General features: G+C 53.2%; 1 protein-coding gene and 1 non-coding gene across 2 annotated transcripts; one reads left to right on the top strand and one right to left on the bottom strand.

The window, feature by feature from the left end:
• Positions 1–1,438: 1,438 nt before the first annotated feature.
• LOC136309716 (U6 spliceosomal RNA) lies at positions 1,439–1,545 on the bottom strand. Its single transcript, XR_010726368.1, has one exon. It is a non-coding gene; the product is annotated as a U6 spliceosomal RNA (small nuclear RNA).
• Positions 1,546–13,773: 12,228 nt separating this feature from the next.
• SOCS3 (suppressor of cytokine signaling 3) lies at positions 13,774–17,020 on the top strand. Its single transcript, XM_066236698.1, has 2 exons — positions 13,774–14,069; positions 14,643–17,020. Exon 2 carries the CDS (start codon positions 14,728–14,730, stop codon positions 15,415–15,417), a length of 690 nt encoding a protein of 229 aa, XP_066092795.1. The 5' UTR covers positions 13,774–14,069; positions 14,643–14,727; the 3' UTR covers positions 15,418–17,020.
• Positions 17,021–21,613: the final 4,593 nt, after the last annotated feature.

Here is a 21,613-nt window from a genome sequence, read left to right as displayed (position 1 = left end):
TCTCTCTCACCCCCCTCTCTATAATGAATAAATAAAATCTTTAAAAAAAATTACCAAAGAGTAGTATGAGCAGTGGTCTGTGGCCCAAAAAAACGGTTGGGGACCACTGGTATAGAGCTTACTTTGTTTTTTTTTTTTTTTTTTTTATTCATTTTAGAGTGGAGAGAGAGAGAGAGAGAGGGGAGACAGAGAGAGAGAAGGGGGAGGAGCTGGAAGCATCAACTCCCATATGTGCCTTGACCAGGCAAGCCCAGGGTTTCGAACCGGCGACCTCAGCATTTCCAGGTCGATGCTTTATCCACTGCGCCACCACAGGTCAGGCGAGCTTACTTTGTTTTGTTAAAAAGGGAAAAGAGGGCATGTCTGACAGATTAAATGCAAATACACCAACATGCTAACATTGGTTATTTGGTGCTATTCAAGAATTTACAAATTGTTTACAATCAACGAGTATTTCAAATTGATTTCAATTTTTCCATTAAGTTTAGATAGCTTTACAAATACAAGGTGGAATTTCATTCAACTCTTCCAAGTCAGAAATGGTGAATCATCAAATTTCCTAACTTCCAGTAACTAGAATGAAACCATCTGTTTCATGGTTCCATTTTTCACAGTGCCTGGAACAGGATAGTGGCAGGGTCAAGTTGCTGAATGGCTATGCCATGATGCCCAGTGGTGAGCACCTTGTGGACCACAGAAGCACCCTAACCATCCTGAAAAGAGCTGGCTGCTTCTCTTTGCTTATGGTCCTTTGCTGGGTGAGGTATGAAGTGAGACAATCATAGTACTGACACCCTGGGAATTTCTGATCTCAAATAAATCAACATATTGTGAGACTACATTTGGGACAGTATTTACATTAAGTATAAATAGCGGCCCTGGCCAGTTGGCTCAGTGGTAGAGCGTTGGCCTGGCGTGTGGAAGTCCCGGGTTCGATTCCCAGCCAGGGCACACAGGAGAAGTGCCCATCTGCTTCTCCACCCCTCCCCCTCTCCTTCCTCTCCCACAGCCGAGGCTCCATTGGAGCAAGGATGGCCGGGGGCGCTGGGGATGGCTCCATGGCCTCTGCCTCAGGCGCTAGAGTGGCTCTGGTCTCAACAGAGAGACGCCCTGGATGGGCAGAGCATTGCCCCCTGGTGGGCTTGCCGGGTGGATCCCGGTCGGGCGCATGCGGGAGTCTGTCTGACTGCCTCCCCGTTTCCAGCTTCAGAAAAATACAAAAACAAAAATTTTTTTTTAAATAAATAAATAAATAGCAAGCAATGACCCCATGCCTTTTGAGCCACACACTAACAGCCTCTGGCCTTCAGGGCTAGTTTGAAACCGTCAGAGCTACAACGAGAGTGAAGCAATTACAACTTTGCCCCAGAACATGCACATTTAGAGATTGCAAAAATTTTAAATAATGGTTTTCAGAGATTGAGCAATCTATTTTTTTTTAAATATGGAACGCTTCACGAATTTGTGTGTCATCCTTGCGCAGGGGCCATGCTAATCTTCTCTGTATCGTTCCAATTTTAGTACATGTGCTGCCGAAGCGAGCACTGAGCAATTTTTTAATGGTTCCATTTACATGATGACAGCCCAAACACTTTTTCCTCTAGGAGGTATCAGCTTGGCTGTTGATAATAAGTAGATAAGGATGGTGCCCCAGAGAGTCAGCCTCAGAGCCCCCCATGCTGCTTGGAAGGGTGAGCAGTCTGGGCAGACACCACTCCTGCTGCTGGGGGTCCTCAAGTCAAGTCACACCTTGATAACCTTGGAGAAGGCATCTGTCCTCTGAGACCCTCTGGTGGCTCGGAAGCCCATCAGCCGAGTCCCCTTCACCCACTGCCTTCTCGTTAGTCCATTTGCTTCTTCACAAACAGGAGGTGCCAGGGTTAGAATGACAGGGTCGATGGACTGATGACAGAGACTGCATCTTCCCAAAAGGAAAAAGGAAACCCATTCAGAGAGTTGACGTCAGGGAGTGGTGGGTTGCTGCCCTTGATGGCAGGTCTGGTCTCCCTGGCAGGAAATACCAGGAAATCCTGAGCCAGGGGCCTATGTCTCACTGTCTGTGATTCAGGATTTTCCCTGAACTGAAAATCCTGCCAATGCAAAAGGAAGGACCCTCTTCCCCTAGTTTGCTTTGTGAGCAAGGGTCTCTCCCCAACAAAGGGCTGATAGCAAATTCAAGAGGGAAGATGAGGCTGGCCAGCCCATCCTCTGGCTCAGTGACCAGAAATGTTCCTTGGTCACTTTGACTTGGGGGCTGATCAGCTGTTTCAGAGGAGTGTACTCTGGTTTTATAGGGATCACAGCCCAGGTACTCAGGATGGGATGAAAGCAGCCTTGGGCCACTGCTGACCGCACCCTCTACTCTTCTACTTGGTCTCTGCCTGGCCTCACCAGCCTTACACTCCCCACATATGTTGCTGCCTTGGGATCTTTGCATTAGCTGTACCCTCCCTCTGCTTACAAGTGTCTTCTGCCAGCTCTGCTTATCCTCCAAGCTCTGACCTTCCCTTAGAAAGGCCTTCCCAGCCATAACACAATTTTATTTTCTTCCCGATATTTGCTGTGATCTAATCTTATTCATTTGTTGATTGTTGTGTGTTTTGTCTCCCTCTCCCCACCCCCATGTGAGCTCTTAAAGCTTCCTGTTCTCTGAGCACCCAGAACAGAACCTGGCACCTGATATGGGCTCCATGGATGCTGGTTTAACAAACACATGTGTGGCAGGAGGTGGTCAACTCCAGAGCCTCCAGGCTGCAGTAGGGAGCTAGTCCAGTTGTGCTCTCCCCCTGAGGCGGCTCAGCCTCCTGGGGTGGTTACTGATCTGCTTCACAAATGTTTGCTAACTTGGCAGCTCAGGCCTACCTTTTGGGACTGGCTTATCTAGGTCTCTCTCCCCTCAGGCCGCAGGCCCTTTTCCTTCCTTCAGTGACCCTCCTCTTTTCCTTCCTTCAGTGACCCTCCTCTTTTCCAGTCCTTGAGGCCCTTTCCCTAAAACTAAGACCCGACCCCAGCCCTTCCTGCTGTTCCCTCAAAGCAGGGCTTGGCAAACATTTTCTTTCTTTTTTAAAATTATTTTTTTATTTATTCATTTTTAGAGAGGAGAGAGAGAGACAGAGAGGGATAGAGAGGAGAGAGAAGGAGCAGGAAGCATCAACTCCCATATGTGCCTTGACCAGGCAAGCCCAGGGTTTCAAACCGGCAACCTCAGCATTTCCAAGTCGACGCTTTATCCACTGCGCCACCACAGGTCAGGCCAGGCAAACATTTTCTTAAAAGGCCCAATAGTAAATATTTTACACTTTGTGGGCCAAATGGCAATTACTCAACTCTGGAGCAAAGCAGCCATAAGCGATACAAATGAATGCAGCTGCGTTTCCAATAAAACTTTATTTACAAAGACAGTAGGCCAGCTCATGCACCATAATTTGCCATTCTCTGCTTTAGAAAACAGCTTACCCTGAATGGCCCCAAAGCTGGGAGAGATTGAGGTCTTCTGGCACCAGGGGCCTGAGTCACCAGTAACTGCAGGGAGGGCTGGAGGAGTTGAAGGTTGTCAAGAACAAATTTGCCAAACACTGAAGCTCAAATCAGCAATTTCCCCAGCAGGGGTGGGAGCCTGTAAAGGGTCTCATATTTATCATTTAAACTTTTCAATGTCAAAAAATCTTGTCAGCTGCAAAACAAAACACCTATTGCACAATGGCTCCCTGGCCGCAGAGAGGCCCGGGATCAGCTGGCATTTCATCAACAAGACGCCAGAGCCCAAATTTCTGGAAATGCCTCCTGGGCAGAGCATGCTGGTTGGTTTCTGTCCTGGTAAGAGATAAATGCAGCTCTCATTTTCAGGGGAAGCTCAGCTTCTTGTGGCATGGCAGGCAGCCAGCACCACCCCAGCGAGGAGCTGCGTGCCTCCTTGCCTCCTTCTGACCCAGCAGCCCAATGTGGGGGAAACACAGCGGCCATTGGCCAGCTCTCTCCCAGGGAATCCCGGCTCCCTGGGGCTCACTTGGGTGGCTGAGGCCAGGGGCTGGAGGGCTTCCTAGTGGAACAGCCCCCTGCCCAGCCTTCACCGGGAATTACAGCAAAAGGCAGTGTGACCCCAGGCTAGCATCTGAAACCTGATGTGGACAAGTCCTGCTTGAGATGAAGCCCCAAGCAGACCAGGCCCCCAGTGGGTGGGACGGGGGCTCTGGACTCCCAGGCCCAGGCTTGATTTATTTCCAATTTCCGGGAGTTTAGGAGACAAAAATAAATCCCCCGAAGTCAATTGTCCTTCTTGCCCTTTAGCCTAAAGAGGGGAAGGTGGGAGGACAGAGGCTGGTAGGCTTGCTGCGTCAATGCCCAAAGCTTCTAGAAGGGAGTGCTGGTGAGGGGTGGGGGGAGAGCAGTCCTCCTGGGGGTGGGCCTGTGATGAGCTCTAGAGCCCGTGTCCCATCTCAAGAACCAAAGGAAACCTGCCACTGATGCCAGATCGTCTGATTTTTCCAAAGAAAGCTCCCAATTCAGATGTGGATGTGAAAATGTCCGGATTTTAACTGTTGTCTCAAACATTTTCTTAAAATTCTGTACAGGCCAACCAACGCCTCTTTGATCTGCATTCTTCCTGTGGCATACCACTTTGCAAGCATCTTTTGGTCTGTAAAGAAATATCCCAGGCACCACAGGGGGCAGGGTAATAATGGGAGCTCACAGTTTACTTGTTTGTACTTCTTGAAGGTTGAACCATGGGACTCTATTGCCTATTTGTAAAGCACATTTTACGTTTACACATAGTTCCAGATGGCAGAGAATGTGCCTGACCCACCTTCCACGTTTGGAGTGAGTAGACTCTTCTCATCTTCTGGACTCCTAGCCCCGCAGGTTGAACCTGGAAGCAGGGGGCTGAGGACTTCAGTGGGTGGGTGGGAGAATGAGGCAGGAGAAACCAGCACAAAGGACATGTGGTGGCAGAGCGGGCACCCTGACACTGGTGGTCTTGGGCCCTGCTTGTTGCTGCACCTACGAGCTGAGAGGCCTGGGGAGGGGAGGTGACCTCTCCACAGCTCAGCTCCCATCAGCCTGTGTGTGTCACCTCCTCAGGGAATTCCCTCTCTGTCCCCCAATAGATTGGGTCCCAATGATGCATTCCCACAGCCCTGCAGGCTTCTTCTCCTCCTTCCTGTTTTTAGTGCAGTACAAATTAACTACTTGTGACATCAACTGTGATCAAATCTTGCCTTTCTGGAAAAAATCTAAGCTGCAAGAGCAGATTGATAAACTTCAGACACCTTGCTCCACCTTTGACACCTAGTAAGTGCTCCACCTAGTAAGTGCTCGATAATTATCTCTTAAAGTAATGAATGAATGAGTGGTTTTTTAAAATAAATCTTGCAGGGGAATAAGAAGTGACTTGGGAGTATGAGACGGTGAGACGGGGGGGGGGGGGGGGGGGAGGACAGTAGACTCCCCAGCGCCTGCTTCATGTAGATTGGCAGTAAATCCTACTGTCCTGAGCCAGCCAGCACCTCCACCTCCACCTTCCCCCCAATATTTGCACTGCTGTCAAAGCACCTGCAGGCGGTGTGAGGGAGGCCAGGGCTGAACTCACCCCTGCCAGCATGTCTCTGAGGGGCTGTCTGGCTCTCTGCCCATGGCACTCTCCAACTCCCCGGCACCAGACCCTCCTGCCTCTCCAAGTCCACCAGGATCTCGCAGGTATGCCAGCCTGGAACCACCCCATGGCACTCACCTGTGCTCAGGCCTGATGGTCTTCCTCCCGCCTGTAAACAGCCTGCAGGACCTGCTTAAGAGGACTCTGCATGTGGTGCCTGGGTCTTGCTGGTCTCTATCCATCAGTTTTTCCTTGGGACACCTTAATTGTTCATTGCTTGCTTTCTCATATGTGCCTTGACTCGGCAAACCAGGCAAACCAACCGAGTAACCCCTTGCTTGAGCCAGCGACCTTGGGTCCAAGCTGGTGAGCTTTTTGCTCAAGCCAGATGAGCCCGCGCTCAAGCTGGCGACCTCAAGGTCTCGAACCTGGGTCCTCTGCATCCCAGTCCGATGTTCTATCCACTAAACCACCGCCTGGTCAGGCTCCCCTCTCCTTATAAAAACAGGACTTTGATGAGAGGTCTGCTGGTGCAAAAATAAAACTAAAAAAGTGACTTTGGGTGGGTCAACCTGCCCCAGAAACCTGGACTGCCACCAGCACTTTGTTCACAACTGTAGTGGGCAGTTCCCTAGCCTGGGTGTAGACAGTCTGAAGTGCACCTTGTAAGGCCCCGTGAGTGCAGCACAGGAGAGGCACCCCAGTGTCACACTGTGGAACCTCATCTCTGTCCCTGATGGTGACTCCCACCTCCCGCTCTTACTCCCTTCTCTGCCATTTTGGCTGGTTGGGGACTTTAGGAACCAGAAAAATGGAATATAATTTTCCCTTTGAATTTGTCCAAGTCAGTTCATGACAAAGTCCGTGCCCATATGTTCTTTGCAATGTGGAGGAGCCAGGGACCATCCTAGAGGTGTCACACATGGAGGTCACACCTGTGTGTGTGCGTGTGTGTGCAGCCCCAGCATCAGCTGCCTTGCTCAAGTGCCCTGCCCTCTGGTCTACTGTAGGCAAACAAGACAGGTGCATCCAGCGGGTCCCCCATCAGCCCCTAGCTCCCCATCTAAGGGCATCTGGAGCCCAGGGCACGGGTCCCGGGAGCCAGCCACACTTCTCACCCCCTCTTGGGCTCTCTCCTTCTCCTGGACACTGCCATTTTAGCTCCAGGCACCAGGCCAGGCCTCATTTGCATTGCAGCCCAGATGGTTTACCACAGCCTCACTTCCCAGAACTGCCCGCTACCCTGGTGTCTGTTCCCAGGGTGTGAAGTCACAGGCAGGCGCAGCACCCCTTCAGGGCAGAGAGACTATCCTCTCCCAGCCCCAGACAGAGCAACGTTTGTTGGTTTGGGGTCAGGGGAGATAACTGGCTGGAACTAACTGCCTTCTTTCTCTACCCCCCAACTCCAAACTTGGACCAGATGTGAATTCCTCATAGAGCCAGTAGGAGGAAGCGTCCCTCCCCTTCCCTCTGTACCCTACACAGTTCAAACTCGCTGCACTCTCCTGGAGTCACCCCCTCCCAACCCCCAGACACTCTGAGCATGGAAGAATGCCTCCTCCCACTCCGGAGTCGGGATCAGGGAGCTCAGGCCCAGTTCAACCCCAGAGGGAACAGGAATCTGAGAAGGCAGAGCCAGTAGGTGGCTGGGTAGGTTGGTGGAGTGTTTTCTCTACCCTCCCTCAGAACTTTTTCTGGGAAATGCTAGAGGCCGGCTGGGCCTGGATGTCAGGCTTGAAAGAACTCCTCCACTGCTCACAGACTCCTAGCTGCAAACCTTTTCATCAACTCTTGGTCCCTCAGGCAGGAATAACAAAGGCTTGCAAACTGGAATGCCATTTCCTGGTGGTAAGCTATTGTCCCAGCCTTGCCTGCCTGCCCAGCTGCCCAGCATTGTCTGAAATGGGAAAGACAGAGATTAGGGTCAACTTGCTGTGTGACTTCTACCCACAAAGGTCATCTCTGCCATAGCAGCTGCCAAGGAGGGACAAGGGCTTCAGCAGAGAGTAGCTGAGATGCCTCAGGGCCCTGATGCCCAATGAGCCACACTGGGGGCAACAGGCATCCAGGCTTCCAAGGTCAGGGGTGGTGCAGGTTCCTCAGCATCACCTTCACGTGGAGAGCAGGAAAGGGAGGCGTCCCTGCCTCTGGTGCCTCCCCTCTAACCACCATCACCACATGAAAAGCTTCAGAGAAAAGGAACCAGATCATTCTCCCACCACTGTCAGTATCTCCAAGCCTTACCAACTAACTGGTCCAGTCGGTGTGAAATAAGTAACATCAGACCACTGGGCAGTTGAACATAAGCTACCTCTTTGTGCCAAAGAAAGCCCACCTTGGGGGCCCTGGGCTTGGTGTTGAGCAACTCTGTGGTCTGAGGCCAGCCTCCCAATTCCTCTGGCTGCAAACTTAGCCACCAAACAATGACAACCTTAACGTCCACCCCCAGGGCTGGCTGGAGGACAGAAGAATGTCAGAGCAAGTATGAGTTCACCAAACTGTACCATAGCTTCCCATGAGCAGTCCCTGGGCACCAGGGTTCCTATCTCTGAGGTCTGGGGAAGAGCTCACCATCTGTCACACACTATGAGTAAGTGGCACCCACAGCAGCTAAAACCACTGTGTACTTCCCCTCCACCGTGAATGAACTTCTATTATCTTTATGACCAAGCACCTTTGCCTGGAAATGGGATTCTGACTTCATAGAAATTCTGCAAAGGGAGAGATTAGGAAAAGATGGGGGTGGGGAGTGCTCCTAAATCCCTTTGTCAGGAAAAGAGCAGGAGAGGGCAGAGAGGCTAGACCTTGCTAATGCTGCTCTCCCCTTGAGCCCCCAGCAGACAGGGATGGTGAGAAACAAGATGATCTGCTCTGGTCTGGGCACCTCTCTTGCCTGGAAGTGGGTCCCTGGGAGTGTGTCCTGTGTTGGCCCGGCATCTCCTCCCCCAACTTTTCCAGTAAAGTTTGAGTCTTCACTCCCTTTGTTTTCAGATAAACCAGCCTACTAATCTCTGCCATCCACACACCCACCCTCTATCCTATCTACACAGCCTCTCCTGAGCCCTGTGGGAAGAAACCAAAAGCTATTCTAGGGGAAAGACAGTGGTATCTAACAGTGATGGAAAACAGAAATCAATCCAAGACCTTATTTAAAAATTCACTGGGTCTGACCCGTGGTGGCGCAGTGGATAGAGAATGAACCTGGGATCAGTGTCCCAGGTCCAGAACCCTGGGGCTGCTGGCCTGAGTGCAGGCTCATCAACATGACCCCATGGTCACTGGCTTGAGCCCAAAGGTTGCTGGCTTGAGCAAGGGGTCACTGGCTCGGCTGGAGCCCTCCAGTCAAGGCACATATGAAAAGCAATCAGTGAACAACTAAAGTGCCTCAACTGAGTTGATGATTCTCATCACTGTCCCTTTCTCTCTCTCTCTCTCTCTCTCTCTCTCACACACACACACACACATACACACACACACACACAGACACACACACACATAAATAATTCATTGAGCTCTTTCTATGTACCAAATTCTAGGCTTACAAAGAAAACATCAAATATGCCCATTCTCTCAAGGTTCTCACCACACAAATCATCAGATGTGTTGGTCAATGTAGAAAGAGCTACCCTGGAAGTTTAGTGTCTTTTATTGGCCTGGGCAGCGCCATGTGTGTGGTCTGTGAAAGGCTGCCGTGCTTGCCCTCAGGGCAGCAGATTGCGTATTACACCTTCCTGCTTGGGAGGGGCCATTGTATCGCTAATGTTTGCTGGAGAAGAGATCCCCCCCCCCCCCCCAGGGGCTTTGGGAGCTCTGCTGAGGCTGGTGGGGCCTTGGATTCCAGGAGGAACCAAAGATTTTCTGGGTTGTGGAACCGGAGAATGCTCCCGGGGTTTTGGGAGCTCTGAATGAGAGGGAAGCCGTCTTCTCTGCTTGTTTGCTTGTCTGCCAGTACAAGACTTTAATAAATGGAATGGCCCACCATTTTTTGGCTCCACTGTTTCTTTACCATCTGCCGGAATCCAATGAGAACCTGCATGTGCATGGCCATGATGGCGGCAGCTTCTGGCCATACATTGTGTAAGTTCACCCAGCGGGAAGTGAACATGCAAAGACCCCGGTGTGGAGAACATTCTGGAGACAACTGGAGCTCCATGTAGCTGCAGCATGAGACGTCCATGGATCAGAAGCTGCAGATGAGGCTGAAATGGAGCAGTGAGCCTTAGATACACATGGAGGGGTTGGGATCATCCCAAAAGTGATTGGAAACCCCTGGAGCTACTAGAAAGCCAAACAGAAACTTGGTGGCTGGTTGAACAAAACGACAAGCAACTTTTGGCATGTATCTTACATAGGAGATAGATAGCTCTCCAAAACAGAAAGATGTTCATGGCCATGTCTATCCTCTAAGCCAGTGGTCCCCAACCTTTTTTGGGCCACAGACCGGTTTAATGTCAGAAAATATTTTCACGGACCGGCCTTTAGGGTGGGATGGATAAATGCACAAAATAAAATAATGCAACCGGCGTAAAAACTGTGGTATTTTTAAATATAATTGTCGAACTTACGAGACAAGCATCAAGAGTGAGTCTTAGACGGATATAACAGAGGGAATCTGGTCATTTTTTAAAAATAAAACATTGCGCCTGACCTGTGGTGGCGCAGTGGATAAAGCGTCGACCTGGAAACACTGAGGTTGCCGGTTCGAAACCCTAGGCTTGCCTGGTCAAGGCGCATATGGGAGTTGATGCTTCCTGCTCCTCCCCCTTCTCTCTCTCTCTCTCTCTCCTCTCTATAATGAATAAATAAAATCTAAAAAAATAAAAAAATAAAAATAAAACATTGCTCAGACTTAAATATAAATAAAACAGAAATAATGTAAGTTATTTATTCTTTCTCTGCGGACCGGTACCAAATGGCCCACGGACTGGTACCAGTCTGCGGCCCAGGGGTTGGGGACCACTGCTCTAGTGGTCCCAGCTGCTCTCTCCACAGACTCCCCAGGGCTTTCAAAATAAGTACAGCTAAAGTGTGTTGAACACTTAATATGTGCAAGACATGTTTTCTTAAGCATTTTTGCACGCATTAGTTCATTTAGTCCTCACAACTACTGGTAGGTACCCATTATCAGCCCATTTTACAAGTAAGCAAACCAAGGCACTGCTGGGGAAGTAAGTTGCCCAGAGCCATACAGTTACTGGGCAGTAGAGCTGACACAGCAGTTCAATCTCCTAAATCAGTGTGCACGGAGACCAGTCTACTTCCTACTAACCTGTTCTTTTCTAGCTGGGCAGCCACTTGCAGGATCCTGGGCATGCCTGCTGCCCCTGCCTCTCCTTTCTGCTCTCCAAATCATCCCTGTACGCTTGGCTCATTCTCAGCTCCCTCCCAGCCATGCAGCCTTGCTGCTGATCCTCTGCAGAGCTTCAGCTCACTTTGATACCACACTTTTGATGTTAGGAATTACCTGTCTCAGAGGTCTCTCCAACCAGATTAGAATTACCAGAGCTCCAGGGCTGTTTCTTCCTCTTTATCTCTCCCCACTTTGATCTACTCCTCCTTCCCCAAAAGAAACTATCACAGTCTCATAGGATCATAACCACGCCTTCCCTTTCTCATGGCACTCATCACTTGGGGGTGGGGGTGGGGACATCCCGTGTCTCTCACCTTGCCTGTCTCCCTACAGGATTCACCCGGCACTCTGTCTTCCCATCACTTCACCCTATGCCTGGCAAGGCAGGCACTCAATGAGGGTTTGTGGAATGGATGAATGAACCTGACTCGTGTCAGAGCATTATAATTTACAAAGCACTTTCTCATCCATTAACTCAAGGGCTATTCCTTGTGAGTCTTCCTTGTTCCCCATGAGGCTCAGCACAGAAGTGTATGGTTATGGTGCAGTCTCCTAATAATCAATGGATGAGATAAAGAATGGACTCCTGATTATAGGAGAGAAGGAGAATCCATTCCATTAGCCCGCAAGCATCTTGAGGGCAAAGACCAGGTCTTATTCATCCTTTATAGTTCAATGCCCAGCATAATGCCTGCTACAGACAGCCCACTTTTTGTGAAGTGTATTGAATAAATTAACTTCCCCTGCTGCAGAAGTTACAAGAAGATTCCTTGCTACTGCTCTCTAATAGAACCTGAAGGGAGAATTGGGATGAACTGTTTCCATTTATAGCACTTTTGATTTTTTTTTTTTTTTTTTTTTTTTTTTTACAGGGACAGAGAGAGAGTCAGAGAGCGGGATAGACAGACAGGAACAGAGAGAGATGAGAAGCATCAATTATCAGTTTTTGTTGCAACACCTTAGTTGTTCATTGATTGCTTTCTCATATGTGCCTTCAGCAGACCTCGAGCCAGTGACCTTGGGTCCAAGCTGGTGAGCTTTTTGCTCAAACCAGATGAGCCTGCGCTCAAGCTGGCGACCTCGGGGTCTCGAACCTAGATCCTTCCTCATCCCAGTCCGACACTCTATCCACTGCGCCACCTTACTTTTTTTTAATCTCAGATCTCTGATGGGAAAAGGTTACCATTTCTATTTTGCATATAGCAAAACAATCTCAGAGAGGCTGCCCAAATCTCACATAGTCCCCCTACATCTGTGGGGCAAGAGTCGTGATGGCGCAGACTGAAGACACCGTGGGAAAGGCTGTGAGGTCCTATTGACTCCCCCAGAAGCAAAGGGGCCAGGTCTCCATGTTCTAGACTCCCAAGCTGTCTGGGTGTGGGTGGTTTGGGCTAACCAGGGCCAGCTTTTTGAAAGATGAAAGGTTTTCAATCTGTCTCCAAACACCTGAGAGCCAGCTTAAGTGACAGATAGACATCTCTCAGAACGCAGGGGCTGTGGGCTTTGGGCCCTGCCCCCTTTTCCAATGCCACACATCTGAAGATAGAGAGTTGGAAAGGAAGGGATGATGTGGACAACCAGACAGCTGGATCACACTGAAACCCAAGTTCACCGACCCTCCCCCCACCCCTCCCACCCCACCCCCCATCCCAGGAGAGAGCAGAGCCTCACACTCAGAGGTGGGGCCTAACACATTATAGGCTGTGTTAGGCCATCTGGAAGTGGGCTCAACTTCTGAAAACTGCTTTCTGAAAATTCTCCCGTGCTGTACTTTTATTTCCTTGTCTAATTCCAGACTGATGCGACTTCTCCTCGGTGCCTCATTACGTTCAGCGCCCGAGTTCCTGAGCCAGCCTCTCCGCAGGCACCTCCGCTTTCCATTCCAGGGCTTTGGGGAAGCAGCGCTCAACTCCACTACACCTACGAGACCCCAGGGCGCCCTCTAGCGGACGCGCGGCGCGGGGTGCGGCCATCGCTAGTCCTCGGGTCAGTCCCGCGGAGGAAGAGCACCTGGCCGGCCCTGCACCGCACCACGCAGGTTTGGAGACCAAGATGTATGATAGCGGTTATTGTTTGTTTTTGTTTTAGTGGGAGGTGGCATACTTGTCAGCGTCAGCAGAGAAACTGGCGGTTGGCCACGGGCTGAGGCCGGACAGCTACTATGCAAGCTGCGTCCCCTCCTGAGACTCAGGCTTCGCCTCGGGGACATGAACACAGTTGACTGTCGCGCGCCCCCACACCCTCCAGCTCCCAGACCTGGCCCCAGTTTCGCGGCCTGGCTTTGGGGTGCCCCAGTTCCCTTGCGGCAGGTGGGGACTTCCTGGGGCCGCGATCGGGACTTCGGGCGGCCCCGGGTGGGGGCTAAGGGGTGTCTCCGAGGTCCGAGAAGGAAAGGGGAGCCGGGAGCCTCTCCCGCTCGGCCTCCTAGAACTGCCCGCGCTCACAAAGCAGTGCCCTTGCCTCTGCCAGAAACAGGCCTTCTTAGAAGGGAGGGGGGAAAGTGTGAATGAGAAGTTGGGGGCGGAACGCGCGCGGGGGAGGGGCCGCTGCCAGGAACGCGCCGCTAGGGCTGGCGCTGCGCCCGCCCGCTGCCCTGGCCGCTAGCGTCGCGCTTTGTCTCGGTGAGCTTCTCTGCGGGTCCCAGGCGCGGCGGGCGGCCCGCCCTCGGCCTACGGCCCCTCCCTCGCGCTCGGCGCGCAGCCTTTCATTGCTGCGAGTAGTGACTAAACATTACAAGAAGCCACACGGTTCCTGGAATGGGGGGGGGGGGGGGCGGGGCGGGGCGAAGCCGCCGCGTATATACCCGCGAGCGCGGCCTCCGCGGCGGCTCCGATACGGACTCTTCGTGCTGCTGTTGCCACCACCACGACTCCAGCCCACACGCCGCCCGCCTGCAGCTCGCCCCGCGGCCCCTCTCCTCTCTCCGCCGGGACAACCGGGGGTGCGCAGGGGACAGAGCGTGCGCCCCGGCGAAGCCCGAGGGACGAACGCGCGAGGGCCCCTTTGTGGACTTCACTGCCACCAACATCTGGGCGCAACGTGGGCCACCGCTGGCCGCCGCGCCGCCGACTCATCTTAGGGGCCGTAGGAGGCGCAGCTTCAAGGCCCGAGACTTCAGTTTGGGATCAGGTAGGAAGGAGAAGCGCGGTGTGGAGGGAGGTGGCCCTTGCTAGTCCCAGGAGCTTTTCCCGGTTTTCCCTCCCTTTCCCGGGTCTTTCCCGGTAGGGAGGAGACTAGGTAAGAGACAGAGCGGATGGAAGTCGGAGATCCCAGGTTCCTGGAATACCCAGACTGGGGTCCCTTGGGTTTCTCATGTCCATCGCCCCCCCATACCTCAAATTTCTTTCTCTGTCCCCGCCACCCGAAGCCTCCGGACTGAGAGGAGCCCAGAGCGTCCCGGGGGCCCTTCTCTACTTCCCACCCCGGCCACACTACTGGAGACCCAACTTCCGCGCTTGAGTTTCCCATTCGGCGCCCTGCCAGTGCGCGGTGGAGAAGGGGCTATCTGGTTTTCCGACCCCCGCCAGCGGGGACAAGAGCTGGCCGGGCTCCACGGGGTGCCTGATACGGAACGAGGTGCTTAGGTGAAGGCCTCCGGGCCAGTGGGTGCCTCAGCCACTCTGCTAAGTCAGGGGAGCTGGGCGGGCCGGGCGCGCTGGAGAGTTCCCGGCACTGACGGGTCTCACGCCTTCCTCCCTACAGCCCCGGGTGATGCGGTAGCGGCCGCTGTGCGGAGGCTACCGAGCAGCTGCAGCCGCCGTTCAGGTCCACGCTGGCTCCGTGCGCCATGGTCACCCACAGGAAGTTTCCCGCCGCCGGGATGAGCCGCCCCCTGGACACCAGCCTGCGCCTCAAGACCTTCAGCTCCAAGAGCGAGTACCAGCTGGTAGTGAACGCAGTGCGCAAACTGCAGGAGAGCGGCTTCTACTGGAGTGCCGTGACCGGCGGCGAGGCGAACCTGCTGCTTAGCGCAGAGCCCGCCGGTACCTTCCTCATCCGCGACAGCTCGGACCAGCGCCACTTCTTCACGCTCAGCGTCAAGACCCAGTCGGGGACCAAGAACCTGCGCATTCAGTGCGAGGGGGGCAGCTTCTCTCTGCAGAGCGACCCCCGAAGCACGCAACCTGTGCCCCGCTTCGACTGTGTGCTCAAGCTGGTGCATCACTACATGCCGCCCCCCAGCGCCCCCTCCTTCCCCTTGCCACCGACTGAACCATCCTCCTCACCCACCTCCGAGGCGCCAGAACAGCCTCCAGCCCAGCCTCTCCCAGGGAACCCACCTAGGAGAGCCTATTACATCTACTCGGGCGGCGAGAAGATCCCTCTGGTGTTGAGCAGGCCACTCTCCTCCAACGTGGCCACTCTCCAACATCTTTGTCGGAAGACTGTCAATGGCCACCTGGATTCCTATGAGAAAGTCGCCCAGCTGCCTGGACCCATTCGGGAGTTCTTGGACCAGTACGATGCTCCACTTTAATGAGTAAAGGGCAGGGGTCGGGGCAAGGGGCCTGGGTCTCCTCTCCTCAGTGGCACAAGGCACAAGCACAAGAATCCAACCTGGAGAGTCCTGCAGCTCTGGGTGAGCCAGGGGTGGACAAGCCCCTCCCTCTGCCCCCCCCCCCCCCCACTGGGGCAGCCAGGACCTGGAATGTGTTTAAGGAAAAGGGGGGAGTGTCACCTGAGCGCCTCTCCCCCACTCCAGCCTCTCTGGAGGAGCCAGATGGCCTGGTGGGACCACAGTAGTGGTAACAGTGGATTGGTTCTCTTCTCGGGTTCCTAGCTTCCTTGACTCTCTCCCATGCACTTCAAGACCAGGGACACTGCAGGAGTGCTGAACTGGTGAGAACTGCCAGGGAATCTGCGAACTTTCCAAGGGAACTTGTTTGTTCTTTGATTTGATTTTAAACATGGCTTTAACCCTGAGCAAGTCTCAGGCCTGGGAAAGGGTGGATGAGAGAGGGGCCCAGTGCTGCAGGCTGGCTAAGGAAGTGGCCATTCCTGCTGCCCAGCCCAGGTGAGGAGGGTGGCTGTGTGCTCCTCCCCTGGCTCTGGGGAGAAAGCCAAGAGGTGACCTGAAGGGGGGACCATTTTTCTCCCTCTTCCTTAGGACAGCTACCAGGAAACACAGGTCCTAGAGTCCATTGAGTGCCCCTTCCCCCGTTTTAAGGGGGATGGACAGGCTGGTCAGTTTTTATTCTCCTCATGCTATAGCTTCCAGCCCCTGGAGTTGGGGGTGGGGGAAATGTAGGAAATGAGCCATCTTTGACCCCTGACCCTGGCTAGAGAAGATGGGAAGATTCTACTTTGTCCCTCCTATGTCTGGTTTGGAGATTTGCCTTAAATGCTCCCTGTCCCATGGATAGGGATTGGCACACAAGAAGCCACACACTCTGCCAATCCAGGCAGAGGTCAAGGGATTCTCGGAGGACAGGTAGCTGGCCAGTCATCATGGGAGGTGGGCACAAAGATAGATGATTGCACCTTTCAACTGAGCACTGGAAAAATGCTAGCCCAGTTGTTGTTGACCTGTCACAGGTGCCTCATGGTGCCTGGGCCCTGGCCAGAGCACAGCTACCAGGTCCCGCATGAACCCAGGCCCTGCACAGCACTCCTTCCTCACCTGGTAGTGGGGGGGGGCGGGGGGGGGCATGCAGGGAGTCATCAAGAGGCCAGGGCCCCTGCCACCCTGGCTGGTTCTGCAATAGCACTGATCAGTGAAAATTACAGGAATGTAGCAGGATGGAATTACCTGGAACTGTTTTTTGGGGGGGAGGGGGGAGGAATACAAAGTTTTCTATGTCAGGTATAGGTCTGGATGGGGCAGCTGTGTGTTGGGGTGGTTTTTTTCCTTCTGTTACTTTGATTTTTGTTTTGTTTTTTAAATGATGTTTACAATCTGCCTCAATCACTCTGTCTTTTATAAAGATTCCACCTCTAGTCCTTTCCCTTCCCCCCATTCAGGCCTTCAAGGCTGGTAGGAGATGCTTGAACTCAACAAAATACCAGTCCAAGTCAAACTTTGCACATATTTATATTTATATTCAAAAGGAAACATTTCAGTAATTTATAATAAAGAGCACTATTTTTTAATGAAAAATGTGACTTGAGCCTTTTTCCCTTGGCCTTTTCTCTTTCACCCATACCCACACTCTGCACAGGAGGGGATGAGGGAGGGCACCATCACCCTTCCTGGCTCTGTCCCCTTGCTGCCCTGGCATCCTCAAACTCCTCTTCACGTCACTTACAAGCTCTGGCAGCCACCTAGACTGTACTGAGAGGGTAATTCCTGCTAGTCTGATTCAGATCTGACCAGAATATGCAAAGCAAGTTCAAAGGAAGCACTTCAAAGAGCTTGTAGGGAGTGAGCTGAGCTGTGGTCAAAGCTTTTAGAGGCTCTGAGCTATTAGAGGCCCTTGTCAGGGAGGTGTTCCAAGAAAGCCCAGACTACAGGGTCCTGGTGATGACCCCTGACCTCAGTATAGGGGAGTTCATGGGAGGTAAGGGGAAGGGATAGTTCCAATGCAAACCCTGCAGGCAGGTGGGGCCGTCCCCAGAGGTACTGCCTCCCTACACCTCCAGCTCTCCACCCAATTCCTAGGATCCCCAGCCCCAGCTGTGGATGGGGTCAAGGACCTCCCAAGAAGAGCACTCATCTATTCATCTATTTTTTAGTCACTCCCACCCCCTGGGCACTTGGACACCACCTGGAATAACCTTCCCAGCCACTCCCACAAGGCAGGTGTTAGCACCCCCATGGTCTCAGACACAACTGTGCATTCATGGGAGCAGGGACTTGCCTAGGACAGTGCTCAGTAAATATTTGTCAGATCAGTGGGGGCAGCCACTCAGGTTCATGGAAGTTAAGCAACCTGCCCAAGGACAACCATTTGGGAATGTAGGAAAGACACAGGATTGAACCTAGGAGCATTTACTTCCAAAGCCCATGGACTCTGCCTCCCTAAGCACCAAGTATATGTTCAGGGTTGCTCTCAGGTGGGTGCTTCCTGCAAAGCGAAGAGGTGAGTACCACTCCATTACTAGTACTCAAGTTTCAGCACTAGGCTTCTGCTAAAAAACAAACAAAAATATCTTCTCTGTGGCATTTTCCTTCCATGCTTCCTCCTACCCCAACCCCCTAGACCTGACAGCTGGAAAAATGACTGTTGTCCTCAAGTCAGAGGCTAAGTCCTCATCTGTGAGCCGCAGATGCCTAAAACAAATGCCAGGTCCCTAATAAGCTGCTCCAAGAATCAGTGTCCAACAGGCAACTGAGAGTAAATAAAGTCCTTTTTCTTTCGAAACCCTGGGCTTGCCTGGTCAAGGCACATATGGGAGTTGATGCTTCCAGCTCCTCCCCACCTTCTCTCTCTGTCTCTCTCTCTCCTCTCTCTCCCTCTCTCTCCTCTCTAAAAAAATGAATAAATTAAAAAAAAAAATTTAAAAAATAAAAAAAATAAAGTCCTTTTTCTTTCCCAATTCCTGGCCTTTTGAGGAAAATACAGTGACAAGCAAGGGCCAGGCTAGCTGAGTGAACAGAGCGTGTAGCAACCACACTAGAGAGACCACCACCCCTGCAACTAGGAACAGGGACTCAGATATAAGGTCACCTTCCCAAAGCACTAGGTCAGGTGAGGGAACCCCGTGGGGCCTGGGTCCCCAGTGCCTCCTGGGAGGATAAGAGCCTGGGAAACTGGCAGGCTCTTCCCAGCCCTGGGGTCTACCAGTCAGCCACCCTTTGCCTTCCAAGACACCTGTAACCTGGAGTTCACCAAGTCCTGCCCCAGAAGGCAGCTGTTTAGCCAGAATGTCCAGTGTTCACAGGTACCTAACTAAAGGGAGTGGCCTTCTCTGGCCCCAGAGGAAGCTGCTCTCCCAGACCCCTGGCTGAACACAGAGGCAGGAAGACCCCCCACTCTTTTCCCTTGGTGCCTATTCCAGCCTTCTTCCCATAACTTACTGTCTCTCCCCATCTCTGACTCTGTCTCTGTCCACAGACTAGGGCAACCCTCTGGTTCTGCACACAAAAAAACAGTCCCATAGAAGGGAAGCAACTTGCTTCAGCTCACACAGCAAGCTAGTGGCAATAGCAAAGCAAGAATCCCTCCCTTAGATCCTCTGCCTAGCAGGGCTCCTCCACCTGTCCCTACTCCTCTCACCCTCCCAGTGGCAAAATCTCTCTGTACTTCCCAGTTCTTTCAGGGGCAGACACCCCTCCTCCAAAGGACTTAATGGGGGGCCCTCTATTCTGGCGCCAGAGGAGTGCACCTGTTCCAAGATTTGCTGAGAAGCATCCTGCAGAGCGTGGGGACAATTCCCTGTGGCTTCAGCAGGTACCCATGGCTCGGACCTTCAGAAGAGACCAGCTGGGGTCTCCTGGCCTCTGGGAAGTGGGGAGATCGCTGCTCCCAAGCCCTGTGCCCTAGCAGCTTTTGGCTCTGTGAGAATCTACCCCCAACAGGCCCTATCCTTTCTCAGGTGTTGCTGTTTTGGGACTTAAAGCCTGGAATGGGAAATCTAAGGCCTGCTCTGGGGGTAGGAAGGGAAGGAGGCCCCCCGACAGGGGCGCAAGATGGAAAATATGTCCGCACTAGTTGAGTAAGGGTATTTGGGAGCGGACGCCATCGGAGTGAGTGGCGGGGGGGGGGGGGGGGGGGGGGGTTGGAGGGACGGCGACGGGGAGAGGCAGAGAGCCACACAGGGAGTCTTAAGTAGAGACAGAAGTCTGTGGGGTGGGGGGAACAACGTGCACAGGGAAGGACCGGGAAGACCAAGGCTAACGGTGGGTAGAGCTGGGACCAGAGCACACCTTCCTTGCCGCGTCCCGCCCCTCCCATTTGGGCAGCCGAGGGCGGGCGGGCGCGTCGCTGCAAGGCCGCCCTCTGCCACGAAGAGGTACTTCCCAGACACCGCAGAAGCCCTGGCGGATATACGCGAAGAATGTCCACGCCGAGCGCGGACGGTGGCAACACCAGGCCCGCACCGCCACCGCCTCCACGGCCACCGCCACCACCACCCAGCCGAGCAGCGCGTAGGGCAGGCCACACCCCCAGCCCGCCCCCCGCGCCGCCCGCAAAGCGCGGTCGCTATGGCAACGGGATTACAGGCGCAGAGTGCTGTTTATTCTCAGCCCAGTGCCAGGAAATTGGGCGGGGAGGCTGCCAGGCGCACCTCCCTGGAGTGGAGTGGGGGGGGGGGGGGAGCGAGAGAGGGAGGAGAGAGGGTGGACCAGCGCGCCCGGGGATCCTGGGGGGAGGGAGTCCTTCGTCACTGAGGGTCACTGACCCCTCGGAGGGGAGGCTGCTCAGAAAGCATCGACTCTTTCCCGGCTGGGAGTGGATCAAGTTTTCTCTTCCCAGAGGAGCGGAGTTCCCCCTCCAGGCCAGCAGAGGCCTCGCACCCCCACCCCCCACCCACCAACACTCGTATCCAGTGATCCTGTTCTTGCAACCACATAGTCCCCTGCCACGCAGTCTCTCATTCACTCATTCATTTAGTCACTCAGCCAATATCTACTGAACAATGCCTGTGTGTCAGGGAACTGCTTATGGAGCAAGACAAGGCCCCGCTCAACCTACTCTTGTGAGATTTGGTGGGAGTGATAGACAATAAACTACTGGTAAATATATAAATAACAGGGACTGCTCTTTATAGTGCCGCAGAGGTGCTTCTTCAAGTCCCATTTCCAGTATATCACTTATCTGCGATTTTGTCTCACCCTCAGGTAGAATGACCAGCTTGTCCTGGTTTGCCCAGCACTGTCCCAGTTTAGACCTGAAAGTCCAGCAAATCAGGACAGTTACAGTTGATCACCCTGCCCTGGAGTCAGAACACATACATTTCAGAGATGGAGAAACTGAGGCCTGAAATACAAGGTCAAGTTGCTGGTTGGAAAGAACTAGAGGTCCTGAGAATCCAGAGCTTTAGACTATGAACTCTTCAAGGCCCAGGTCCCCTTCCCTGCCAGGCCCCTGAATGTACAGAACCACCTGCAGGCCCCTTAGGCAGTGGATGAAATTACTGATGCCTGGACTCCTACCTACCCCAGCTCTTCTGAATCAGAAGCCCTGAGGACAGTCCAGGAATTTCAATACTCAACGGCTACCAAGGTGACTCTGAGACCACTGCTGCCTTCGGAGAAGACAAGCCTGAATTCTCCTCTGTTCCTCCTTGAACTTTGACTAAGCTGAACTGGGAAGTCAGCAGGGAGGGAAGGCCGGGGTTCACCACCCACTTTGTGGCAAGCATGGACAAGTGCAGCCCTTCCCTCTCCAATGATGAGGACAGGGGCCTGGGGGGGGGGGGTGGCTCTCCTCCCCAACCCAGATCTGAGCCCTCCCAGCTGTGCAGTGCTGGGAACAGGCCAGGCATTTGTGAAATACTTGGGTGAGCCTGACCCACTGTCATGAGGACTGCTGGTGGAGCTAGTGCAGGGAGGGGGTGGGGAGCTGTTCCCAGAATCGGGGAGAACTCTGGACTTCCTACTCCTGAGCATCCGATTGCAGCATGGCCTTAAGCAACAGCAGTAGCCTGGAAGGCTATGCGGCAGAGAGAATCTGAGGCTTTCCCACCCCAAGCCTCCACCCCCCAGCTGTCTCCTGAAAAGAAGCCAGGGCTCTGAATGCTAAAACTTCATGCAATCATCATGAATGCCATCACTGCCGGTATTCATAGCA

Source organism: Saccopteryx bilineata, chromosome 6, assembly GCF_036850765.1.
Source record: "Saccopteryx bilineata isolate mSacBil1 chromosome 6, mSacBil1_pri_phased_curated, whole genome shotgun sequence".
Taxonomy (NCBI): Eukaryota; Metazoa; Chordata; class Mammalia; order Chiroptera; family Emballonuridae; genus Saccopteryx; species Saccopteryx bilineata.
The sequence above is the reverse complement of the archived record's forward strand: the minus strand, read 5'-3'. Positions and strand labels throughout refer to the sequence as shown.

Excerpts from the sequence above, each read along its gene's own strand:
- SOCS3 (XM_066236698.1), top strand. The coding sequence starts at position 14,728 with ATGGTCACCCACAGGAAGTTTCCCGCCGCCGGGATGAGCCGCCCCCTG.